The sequence below is a fragment of the Argiope bruennichi genome, chromosome 11, assembly GCF_947563725.1.
Source record: "Argiope bruennichi chromosome 11, qqArgBrue1.1, whole genome shotgun sequence".
Classification (NCBI taxonomy): Eukaryota; Metazoa; Arthropoda; class Arachnida; order Araneae; family Araneidae; genus Argiope; species Argiope bruennichi.
Window position 1 is genome coordinate 8,811,605 of NC_079161.1, and position 12,485 is coordinate 8,824,089.

The following is a 12,485-nucleotide window of genomic DNA, read 5'->3' on the forward strand; positions in this document are numbered from 1 at the left end:
CTCCTTTAAAAAATTAATGATTTACTGATTAAGTTATTAATATTAAAATAAGTAACGAACTTAAATTATGCATAAATGTATCATCATTATATTTGATAGCATTTACATGGTTATAATACAAATTGCTCATTTTCACTCTTCATCTATTTGTTGTTTCCTGCACCGGTATTACATGGTCACTTCCTTTTTCTTTCAGGAACATACGCAGTAAATTTCGAACAAATGGTTGTGATGTATTTGGTTTGTATTTGTTGTCAAATATATTTTCCTCATACGGCCGGGCTGGCACTTACGCCTTGGTGGAAAACTGGAGAGCTGTAGATGTTGATTATGAAGATGGTTTTAATTCCAAATTGAGTTTTAAAGTATTAAAATGTTCATTTTCAGACAATTTTTTAAATTATTTTCGGAGTACTTATAAATTTATTAAAAAAAAATGGATATCTAAAAAACAAATAAAAACTGTGCAGTGTGAGTTTAAATCATGTAATTGATATGATGGTTTAAAACTCGGGGGAAAAAAAGGAAAAGAAAAAAAAGACAACACACTTTTTTAATGTACACTATAATATTTAATAGTTTCCATTCATGTTAAAATGTACATATTTTACAGACATAAGCACCTGCATGAAAAGAAAATGACTTATTATTCTTCTTGCAGAATAAGCAAATACAATTTTCACTGTCAGAAATATTTCCAATTCACTAAATTCACATTTCCAAGAAGCAAACGTCATTGTACGTCATGAGATTCTAGTATAAAAATAATATCGGTTCCATTCAAACAAGATTTCTGGTAATTTCTTTCTTTTTCTTTTGTTTCAAAGAATAATACTTAAAGAAAAAAATGTATAAAATAAAACTCCAAGATCAAAAGTTGCTCAACAAATTATCACAATTGAGCAGCGCTAGGAAGATAAGATCACACGTTGTACTATGAAAACATAAAAAGAAGTTTTACATTTTGTTGGGCATTCTTTTCAACGAAAAAGTTCTAATGTTACTGACCACTATCTTCTCTCACTACACTTTTGTTGTACAAAAGAATACGAGAAGAAAAAATTTACAGGTCTCTGTCCATACGAAGGCAGTGACTTTCCAGCTCTTTATGTGTTTTAGGAAGCACTTGTATGAGATTCTGAGAATATCGCCGTTAAAAAATTGTTAGCAGATGAATAGCGCTATTTGCTTCTGAATAAAGCTCCATATAAGAAAAGTGGCACAAATCAACAGAGTACTATGCTGCCATCTAGTGGTGGCCGATGACACTTTTGGTGGAGTTCGGTTATCTGGAATGAAACGTGTCGGATTTGAAGGAGTAGAGAAATATATGTCGCCAAAACTGTCTTCTGTCGGTTCGTCTTCGCCAAATCCGCTCCCACTTCCACTACCACTCGAATCACTCCAATCACCTGAAAGAAATGCGGAAGTTTTGATTTAAAGAAAGAAGATAAATTCAATAAAAACAGTTTTTTTAAGAACACTTATTAATTACAAATTCGAAACTATTTTTAATAACTTTCTACTGTTTAGACTAATTTAAGAATCAGAAATCGGCTAATCTAAACTTTAATGCAGGTTCGACGGTAATAAGAATTTCCAAATTTAAATTTATTAAATTTATTGTTCACTTTGTTTAACAATAACAATACGCGTTCGGTTTCTGCTCACTTATTGTTAAAATTTCGTATATAATTCAAATGTATTTGTCTAATTCGAAATCAAATCTAATAATTATAAAATATCATTTTCTTTCTTCAACTGTTTTTATTAATTAAATATTCTATATAATTTGCATTCACATATCGTAAGTCAATAATTTTATCAATATCTTAATTTATTATTGTATAATGGAAATAAATAGGAGGAAAGTAAAATTCTCAAAGGATCTTTGAACACATTAGTAGCGAATTCAAAGTTGTGTTCAATGCCTTTTAAATTTAAAATAATAATTTTCTGGAGTTAATATTTTTATAAATTATTAAATTTTAATTATAAATTTTTATTTATTAAGTTTATTTTAAGTCGATTAATTATATTGCTATTATCACTGTCATTTCCATTACATATCGTCTTCTTATTGGAACAACTGTAAGTTTGCATTCTGTGTAAACCATAAAATTACACTTCTGAAGATTAACATGGTTTATCATGAAGACTTCAGTTGTGCATACTTTAGAATTACAGATTCCGTGATTGAAAAGTCTGCATGCGACGCTAATTACGATTACATATAGCAAACAATTACAGTTTAGTTTAGTTATATTAATGTCTCATTTTAAAGTAACATTAGGGCTATTTTAGGATGGTCAGATGACGAGGACGACACCTGAGCTGGCACTTCCCTCTCCAAACTTCCACATTACACCAGCAGGAGGGCGTTTGGCCTAAACGAATCTAACGTGCACTAGATACACTTACACGACGGTTCTTCTATGGAATTACAATTACAATTATCAAATTTATTATATTATAATCATTAATTTAGGAAATCAACATCTTTTTCGCTCTTGTATTCAAAACAATTTTTTTCTTAATTGTTTGCAAAAAATCGAATTTTTACTGTACAGCATCCGCAAGGTCGATTCGAGCAAAAGACAGCCAGATGCAAAGAAAAGAGGGGAAATTACATCGATAAGAACGTCGAGGAGATAACTATTCTGTTTGCCCCCCCCCTCCACACACAAAAATTCATTTATTAAATTTGCATTTCCATTTTCACAAGATCGTTGTTTTGATAGCCGGTTAATTGAGAGATTTCTACTGCCTGTAAAAGAGATCTAGGCACTCACTGTCTTGCCATTCGACATCCAGACCGTTATAGGCGTGAGTCAGCTTCGTGGTGATGAGCTTCAAAGTGAGGATTTGCTGGTTGATGACAGAGTTCTGGCGGGAGACGTCGAAGTGCACCTCGGGATTCCGCGTCTGGTTCTGCAGGCCCTCGCCCATCAAGTCTGCAATGTATCTAAAAAAAGAAAACATCTCATTATGAATAATTCGATCTCTTCCCTCCCTTTTTAATTATTTTTTTGTAACAATCTTAAATTTTTCCTCCGCATTTAAAAATTTGTTAATCTAATTCTGTGGTTTGTCAAGGACATTGATATCCAGAAAGGTCGATGATTTACATAAAATTATATGAATTTTTTTTAATGCCATCAAGATTTTTCGAAAAATTCAATAAAAACAACAATATTAAAGAAATCGGAACTTATAATCCAAGATATACTAAACACATCAAAAGACCAAAATCAACAACCAGCCCATGGATAATTTGCTCACCAATGTACAACGTAACCCTGCGATTTGAATCATGCCGATAATTTCCACAATATAACAATCATTTCTCTTATCTTTACACATATTTTTATTAATAAATAAGCTTATTATATACTTATACATATTCTAAGACATTTTTTCTTTTTGCTATATAGTTGCATTGCCATGTCACTTTCCCAAATCACTAGAAATGCCAAAGGTTAAGAAACTTTGAGTTGAAGCAATCCCTGAAACCTCTGCACATCGACACACTTTTTGGCGATCTGCAGACAAATGACGGTTATAGTCATCTAGCACACTTTTGTTAATTAGAAAGTAATATAAAAATAGTACATTTATTAGTTAATTATTCATTAATATATTAGACAAAAAATGACACAGCATTACAAATAACATGCAAGCTGATTCTGCGCACGATTTTTCATTTCTTGAAATCGTGTTCCTTTCAAAATTCAAATGACAGCTAATAAACAAAACCGACAGAAATTTTTTCCGTTAGTGAATTCACTAAAACATTTTGATACTTTTTTTTTGACACGAGTTGCCATTGGAAAAGTAGTCTCGGGTATCTTTAAAAACATGCCGTAAACGTAGAGATTTTCGCGTGTTAGAAACAATTAAAGAAAAAAATGGGATTTGGATCAGAAAAAAGGAGAAAATTTTAGAATTAAGGAACATGGTCTAATTTAAAATAAAAATTTGAAAATGTATTAAGATTAATAAAATGATCTCTTGTATCTACTGCACCACTTGCAAAGATCTTGTATTGTACATACTGCACGATCGTGCCTTCTAAATCATACGGGATCTTTGCTGAATGTCCTTGGTGCAAGGCAGCTCAAGTCTCCCTCAATCATATTCTTAAATGTTTAAATTTTATGATTTTAGAGATTTTAAGGGATCCGTTATTGTTTTTGGACTTTTTAGAGATCTTTGGTTTCATGGAGGTGGGGATAAGAAACAACACCATCATACGAATGGTTTTTCTAGTCATACTTTCATCTTATATTTTGGCTTGTTTTTGCATTTCTTACCTCCCAATAAATTTATAAGATAAATTTTATGTCGTAATGCTACAAAGTAATGCTACAAATGCCAAAAAGTAATGCGTGTTTATAAAAGTAATGTTCTACAAAACCCAGAATTATATAACTTGGGTCTAAATACAAATATCCCTCAGTTAAACTGAGTTTGAATTAGAACAAGCAACAGATATGTTGGTACAAAAAGATTTCAACAATTCTCACTTACTTTGCTTTGTCCAGGCCATTCCAGCAGTCATCCACAGGTAAGCTCTTGCTTTGACCGGCCACTTGAGGGTTGGAGCACATGAGCTTCGACAGCTGAATCCAGAAGTTCTTGGTCTTTTTTATCTTCTTCCTGATGCCTTGAACGAGTCGATCGATGCTGGTGCCGGCCGCAGTCGTCGGACGTACTGCGTTCTCGCGGTGTCCGAATTTCAGGGTCTCGAAATTCAGTTCGTGCCGAGCGTCTCGCTTGCCCAGTCGCGGCTTACCGCAATGCTTGAACAACTGAAAACGATAGATATTAAATGCAACTCATTAGCATTGTTGTTACTAATATCTATATTCAAAACATTTATGAGTACGAAAAATCAGGTTGGATTTGTTCATCTTCATTTAGCAACAGCTCGCATTTATGTATATAACATATTTTAGCAGAAGCATGGCCGAGAAGAAGAAACTATTGATATATTAAATCTTCGATTTATTTCATAACGGGAGGCATAATTCATACTAATAAAAGGCGGTAAAAGATGCGTCAGTCTACATCGCGGCTCAAGAGCAAAAGAGACCAAACTTTTTTCCTTCAATGTTTTTACAATGACATTTTGATAGAGATTTCCTTACCCGTGTAGCCTTAGGAAAGAGAAATTTAGGTATCTTTCAAGGAATGTTGTAAACATGAAGGATTTTTATCCCTTTGCTTGGAGCGTGGGAAAATGCTGAAGTGAGCAATTTTATAAAGATCGTGATCTTAAAATATCATTATATAAATAATTTTATTTTGGAATTGGATAAAATGAAAATAATTAAGTATATTGAGCAGTTTCGATAATAAATCAAAATGATCAAAAACGAGAATTTAAGGGAAATAAAAGTGATGAAGTATTATTCATTATAAGATACAGTCAGCATGAACGAAAGAGGCGCATACGTTTTAGTTTACCGAACAAAGTTTCCGAACGACAGAAGTATCGCCCATTTTCGTTGCCATTTAAGCCATTTCAGAGTATTTAAAAGTAATATAATAAAAATAATATTTTATATTTTTGTAATGAGATATATTCATCAAAATTAATACTCACCATCTCATTTTTGCAATGCTTTTAACATTACATCGACAAATTTTGATGAAATACATTTTCATAAACAGGAGGAAAGATATAAAGGCTAGACTGTAAATTAAAATTAATGTACCGTTCAAAGTTATTGAAAGTTGAATTATTTTTTGGCTGTTCCTTGTCAAATGTAATCGTGACAAATTTCATTGCAATCCTAAAGGCCGTTTGTATCAATTTCCAGTAACCATAAAAGATGTGGGACTTTTAGAAAGTTTTGGCACGACTGACATGATTTTGGCATACTTGGCGAAAAACCATACATTCATCTTAAATCTTCGTACCAGAAAAATTTAATTTTAGAAATTGATGATTCAGTTTTTAATAATTCCTGTAAAATTAATGTGAGCAGTTCATTCAGTTTGAAATCACTTAAATTTACTTTTCGTCAATTAATGTATTTATAATTCCTCATTATTATTAGAAATGTACAACTATATGACGAGGGACAGACAAGCGAGCTGGGATCACTGACGTTAATCTTGCGAGTTAAGTGATCGAAGCGAGCAGTGGGTTTAACCCAAGTATATAATATTGCAGCCCTGCGTAATTCGTATCCTAGTAAGGAAAGGTTTTACAACTGGATGTCGGGTCTCTGATCTGGGTGACAAAAATGGAGCCAAAATAATTGAGAATCCAGACGATAGCTCCATTAGGATTCCAGTTCTAGAAATGATTCTAGAACTTCCGATGCTCTGTCATGAAGGCTATAAAACCTCAGGAAAGAGAGGAACAGGAAGTCAAGTTGTGAGATATGAATATCTGAGTTGAGCTGGAGCGAGTCATTCAACGGAGTCTCTCTTTGGAGTATAGATCTTGAGCAAGTTCTCTCTGAGTGCTTTATGTTGTTACGTTGTTTATTATCGATTTACTGCGTGTATGAAACTGTTTACTGCAAGCGTCATCTTTTGCAAGTTTCTTCTAAGTTTTGTTACCTGTGTATCGTGTTTCCATGCAGAATGAAACATCGTTATCTGTTTCTGAGCATTTGTTTAGAGTGACGTTTAGCATGTTCATTAGAACCTTTTTATTAAAAATCTGCATCAAATCAAAAAATTATTTGTATTAACTTATTATTAAATTATTCAAATTTTATTTAAGCAAACAAAATTTAAGTAATGCAGGAATGCATCAGTATACAGTGCAATATTAAATGCTTCAGCACAATATTTAAATACAGCATTATAACTTACAATGCCGGCGTCCTGGCATGAGGGCAGCGCGTCTTCCCCGTGATCTGGGCGTCCCGGGTTCGAATCCCGGTTCGGGCATGGTTGTTCTTCATCTGTGTTCTATCTGTGAGGTGTGTGAATGTGCCCCCCTGTAAAAAGGGGTTGAGCAAGCGAATGTGTGAGTTTCATCTTCATATGAGCTAGAAGTCAGACTTCTGCCCTCGGGTGCTCAGGGGAACCCTCAGAAGCTACTGCACCACCTTTCCGTGGTAACGCGGACACGACATCCTCATCATAAGTTATAATGCCACAACCACCGACAGACTATCGGTGGTTGTAACTATTCACGTCCCATCACTGATAAAGCCGCAGCAAATTGAAGGACACATAAATGCCCCGAGCGACAGCCTTAAAAAAGTCGCCATGTAAATATAGCATTGGATATAATATATTTACATATTTTGGATATGTTTTGTCACCGTGTAAATATAACAATAGATCATAAAGTCAAAAATGATAGAGTCGAGATAAAGGCTTTTATAAAATTCGAGCCTAATTCGTTCTTAGCGATAGTTACCTCTTGCGAAACCACCTGTCCGTTCTCCTGGAAATTCATGATGGCGTCCGAAATCTTGATGTCGATGGGATCCACCACAGACTCGATGTTGAAGGAGCTCTCCAGCCTCGAAGCGAGCATCATCATCGCATCTGGAAAGCAGACAACAATGAATAAGGTGCGATTCCTTTTATCGAAAATCTCTATATATCGAAAAACAGTTTCTGGATATGGAATACAATTTCTACATATCGAGCAAAACTGTTTCTCATAATAACTTATGTACACCTATTGCAATTAAAAAATCCCGAGGATTTCGTTAGTGCGCAGAAATTGAAATTAATCGAAAAGATGGGGGGAACAATGAATACAATGGAATTGCTTTTATCGAAAATCTCTATGTATCAATTTGGAAAAACAGAATCTTGAAAAAACAGTTTCTGGATATCGAATACAATTTCTACATATCGAACAAAACTTTCTCATAATAACTTACGTACACCTATTGCAATTAGAAAAGCCCGAGGGTTTCGTTCTTGAGCTGAAATTCAAATTTATTGAAATGTTGGGGGAGGGGGGGGGCGAGGGATAATTTTTCGTTGATTCTGAAGAGAAATTCATGGAACATAGGAAGGTTGTTTATGAAAAAGATATTTCTGTTCTAGGAATCGTTTTTTCTCACTTAGAGGTAAATTCTTGCTAAAGATTCAGTTTAGTACCAGGCTTCCTTTGTACAGCAAATCTCTAGATACGAATAAATAGTTAAAAATTAACAACCAGCAAAATATTGCATGCAAAATGGCATTAAGGATTATATTATCTGAAAGTTAATAATATTATTATTATATATATTATATATAAGAACATAAATTTTTAGTTCATTGTAAGGAAATAAGCAAATTAAAAATCAGTTTGTGCACTTTTTAAAACAAAAAAAAAAATTAAATTGTTTATGAAATTGAAATCTTTAACATATGCACTGATATGCATAGATATTTTCAGTCAAAAGATGATGACAAATTTGCAGTAAAGGAAATTATTCTTCATTCTATTACAGATAGTTTTTTGTAATAAATAAATAAATCGAACAGTACAGAGTCTATCGTATTTCAGTTAATCAACACAAAAGCATACATGCAATGAATGTGTCATAATAATAAGGAGCAAAATTTGAAGGAAAAAATCCATTACATATTTAGAATTTCTTTATAATTTATATAGCATGTATATCTATTGTATAGTAAAATTTCCATTTTATTGGTACAATAAACAATTTTAAGCAACTTTTTTAAAAATGAAACTTAAATCAAGTTTTTATTTTCTCTTGTACGAAGTAAACATAAAATATCGTAATCGTCAAATAAATAAATAAGAAAATCGAGATTTTGATGAATGCTTCAAGCCTCGCTGAGCCCGAAAAATACATTTGTAGAATCGTCTGCCTATTACTCTTTCTGGGACAGAATAACACAAAAACCACTTTGTATTAGAAAGATGAAATTTGGCTTGCAGCTTTACTTTACATTTGAATAATCATATTTTGAACCGAGCTATTCAAAGAAAAGTCTATGTATCGGGTTGACCGAGTAAAAATGAGAATAATAACCATAAAATGTAAAGAGCTAAGCGAATAAAATTTGGTACACATATTTAGAATCTAAAGTACTGATTTGCATCAAATTTCTAACCAAATCCGACACTTGGTTGAAAGTCTGTAGGGGTATACTTTCTCAAGTATGTAAACGTTGCGATTCAAAAATACAAAAGATAAATTTGACACACCACTTCAGCATTTAAATTATAGATTTTTTTTTAGTATATCTCAAACCACAACCATCAACGAATCGTCTATCGGTCTGTTCAATCTCACATGTAAACCGATCACTCACAAATGCAATGATTTAGATAAATATAAATTTGCATGTTATCTTCTTTCTAAAAATGTAGCTCTATCAGATTTCATTTCAATCAATTAAAAAAAAAAGCGTCCAAAATGCATACTCATTTTTTTTTTTAACTATTAAGCACAAATTGCTCATGTGCAAAATTCTGAAAAGAAAAAAAAAAGGTTTTTATGAAGCTCGGGGCTCCCCCAAGGACCCTAATTTTGCTTTTTTTTTTTTTTTTTTTTTTTTTTTTTAGTTTAGTTATATTAACGTCCCGTTGTAAAGCAACACTAGGGCTATTTTGAGACGGACCTCGTCATTTTGAACCGCGGTCAGATGACGAGGACGACACCTGAGCTGGCACCCCCCTCTCCACGCCACACCACACCAGTGGGAGGACGTTTGGCATGACGGATTTAACATACAACAGACCCCCTTACACGGCGGTTCTTCGGGGGAATCGGGTCTCGAACCTGAAACCCTACGGCTCACAAGCCGAGACCTTACCACCAGGCCTCGCGTCCTTACGCGGCCTCGATCGTCATTTTGCGTGGGCTAAGGTTGATAACACCTTTGTTAGAGAATATACGAGAAAACTCTAGGGAGAATATTACAGTTGCTTGATATATTATCTTATAAATAAAATTCGGGACATCTTATTCATATCTACGCCAAATCAGGAAAATTTCATTCAGGACTTGGGTGGTGACTCTCACTCACCATTCAAGACGGCGCATTATTTTGTCGTTTTATTCATTTATTGAATTTTAATTGTTAAAAATACCTGCAGAGTAGTAAGAAAATGCAAATTAATTAAAGGGGAGAATTCAACTTAAAACAATTATATATATTTATTTTTCGGAGCAGTAAACAAGTCTTATGCACCGAATTACTTTTCCGAGTACAAAGGGTTCATTCGAGCTCGAAATAAATCTTCCAGCACATATTCAATCTAGGAGAAATATTTTAAAGTCGGGACTGTCCCACTCATCAGAGACATCTGGTCACAACAGTTTAACCGTTTATTATAATATAATTACAAAAACAACTTTCCAGTTTCGTAACCATGCATACACACGCAAACGAATCACATCGTTTAAGCCACATTAAAAAGCAACCACGAAAAAAAAATAACAAAAACCTCGAGGACCTTCGAGTTCTCGGAAGAGAATCATCAACATAAAATAACCCCATCGACGCTAACTGTTTCGGGAAAAAGCAGTTTGCTCAAGAGTCTACATAAAAGCACAGCAGTCTAATTTGCTGCCATTATCGGAAATAAGACAAGCCATCGCATCCGCCACAAACACACGCATAACATCCTCCAGGCATATTAAACAAAAGACCTAGAAGAGGGACGCTACAATCTGATGATGGAACATCATCCTGTTCAGCAAGTGGTTTAATGACAGATTTACAACATTGGTTCGCTCCATCTCTCGGCGTCTTGACCTCCGAGGGTCAAGCGTCAGCGGACGGCTGGCGGCACTCGTGCATTCCGTTCAGTTCGATTATTCCATTCTCTTCTGTTGATCTTGTTCATTTATTGTTTGCCGGTGACGTCGCACGGACTCCGCAGCCGGAATCAGACACTTATTGGTTTCGTCGGGGATGGAAAAGAATCCGGGATCGGGATTCTTGTTTATGACCGAATAAAGACGAGTGGAATCGTCTTCAGTGGTGTTCCTTTTACGCCGAAAATGTCCAATAGAGTGAGTAATCCGGCAAAGATCAAGTGAAATTTCACTGTCTTCTAAGAATGTTGTAAATCAATTCCCCTTTTAGGCACAAATCGAGTGAAGTACCGATATTCAGATAACATAATAAAACGAATCAATCAACCCCATTCATAAGATAAGTGAAAATTCGTAAAGTGGAAGCAGAATATTACCTATTGTGGAAGCATTTTATTGACATTATGCTAAACTAGAAGCAGTTCCTTTTCACAGATACTGATATAGTATGGCACGTACAATGACGCGTGTTATAAATGATGAAAATCCATCAAGTATTTTGGAAGAATATTTTCCCATCCACTGGATTCAAATACTTGTTGATAATTCATAACAAGACAAATAAATACCGCATTTCATTTATTTAACTTATTGTGTTTATGAATTATCGTATTCACGTCAAAACCGGATAAAGCCCTATCTTCCCCTCTCCCCACATTCAGAAATATATACTTTTAATTCATTTTAATTTGATTTTAATACTGAAAGTTTTAAGCCACAAATGGGTGAAAGAGTGAAATAGAACAATGAAGGGTAATTGCAGTAGTGTCCAAAGGCGGGCAAGATGTCACATCCGCAAAGCTCGGGTAGCGGCATGAAGGGAATAGTTTGTAATTATTTCGCCCTTTTTAAGGGTATAGGAACATTTGAGCTCGGTAAATCATTCCCTACCCCTGTTGCATCGTAGGTTTACTGGGATTTGGACCTTTGGCAAGAAAACTTGGCGCGGGTGACGGTTTTTAGTTTTCCATAGCTGCATTTCCGGTCGGGCTTATTGGTAATAATGGAATGGCGATAAATTTTGTAAAAATTTTATTTGATCTTTCATTTATGAGATCTTGTACATACATTTATCTTATTCATATATCTTGCAATAAATGATAATTAATTCTATTATTAATAGAAAAGTAAGACTGTTTTATCAGAAAAATAAATAGCGGAATTAAATGCATTTAAAAAGAAGTAAGATACAAGAGAATCTATAGCTGTTTTATTTACTAATATTTGAACAATCTCATATTTCTGAATAAATTTTCTTCAAAATCGCTATTATCTTTACTCATAAAAGGGAAAAAATGTATGTGTATGTATATGTTACAATATTCCAATTTCAATTAATGATAATGTTTATAACTGCTTTCTGAGAGCTACGATAGACCTCTTCAAATTCAGGTAATAATTTTAATTTCGATTTAAGCCCTTTTTGGAGGACCCCCCCCGAAAAAAAATAATAACCTAACCTTATCTTTAAAGTATTTGAATAAAATTATACTATAATATGTACTAAACTGTGGTCAATAAAATTTACTCTCAAAGGATATAACATGCTTAATTTCAAGCGGTTGAAATTCTATCTTTCCTTTGATAAAACATAACATTTATTAACTTTCAATACATTTAAAAAAAATAGAATGATATTCTATTAATTAAAGTGCTTAAAAATTGGTTCCAAATTAACACCTTCAACACCTATGCAGAATTACATTAACTTAATAA

General features: G+C 33.7%; 1 protein-coding gene across 1 annotated transcript in view; it reads right to left on the minus strand.

The window, feature by feature from the left end:
* Positions 1-611: 611 nt before the first annotated feature.
* LOC129957338 (glypican-6-like) overlaps positions 612-12,485 on the minus strand; it is a 240,701-nt gene continuing 228,827 nt past the window's right edge. Inside the window, exons 6-9 of the mRNA XM_056069607.1 lie at positions 7,391-7,521; positions 4,531-4,811; positions 2,793-2,965; positions 612-1,412 (exon numbers count right to left, since the gene is read on the minus strand). Of these exons, the coding sequence (XP_055925582.1) occupies positions 1,165-1,412; positions 2,793-2,965; positions 4,531-4,811; positions 7,391-7,521 (833 nt within the window). The 3' untranslated portion in view covers positions 612-1,164. The remainder of the gene's footprint in view (positions 1,413-2,792; positions 2,966-4,530; positions 4,812-7,390; positions 7,522-12,485) is intronic.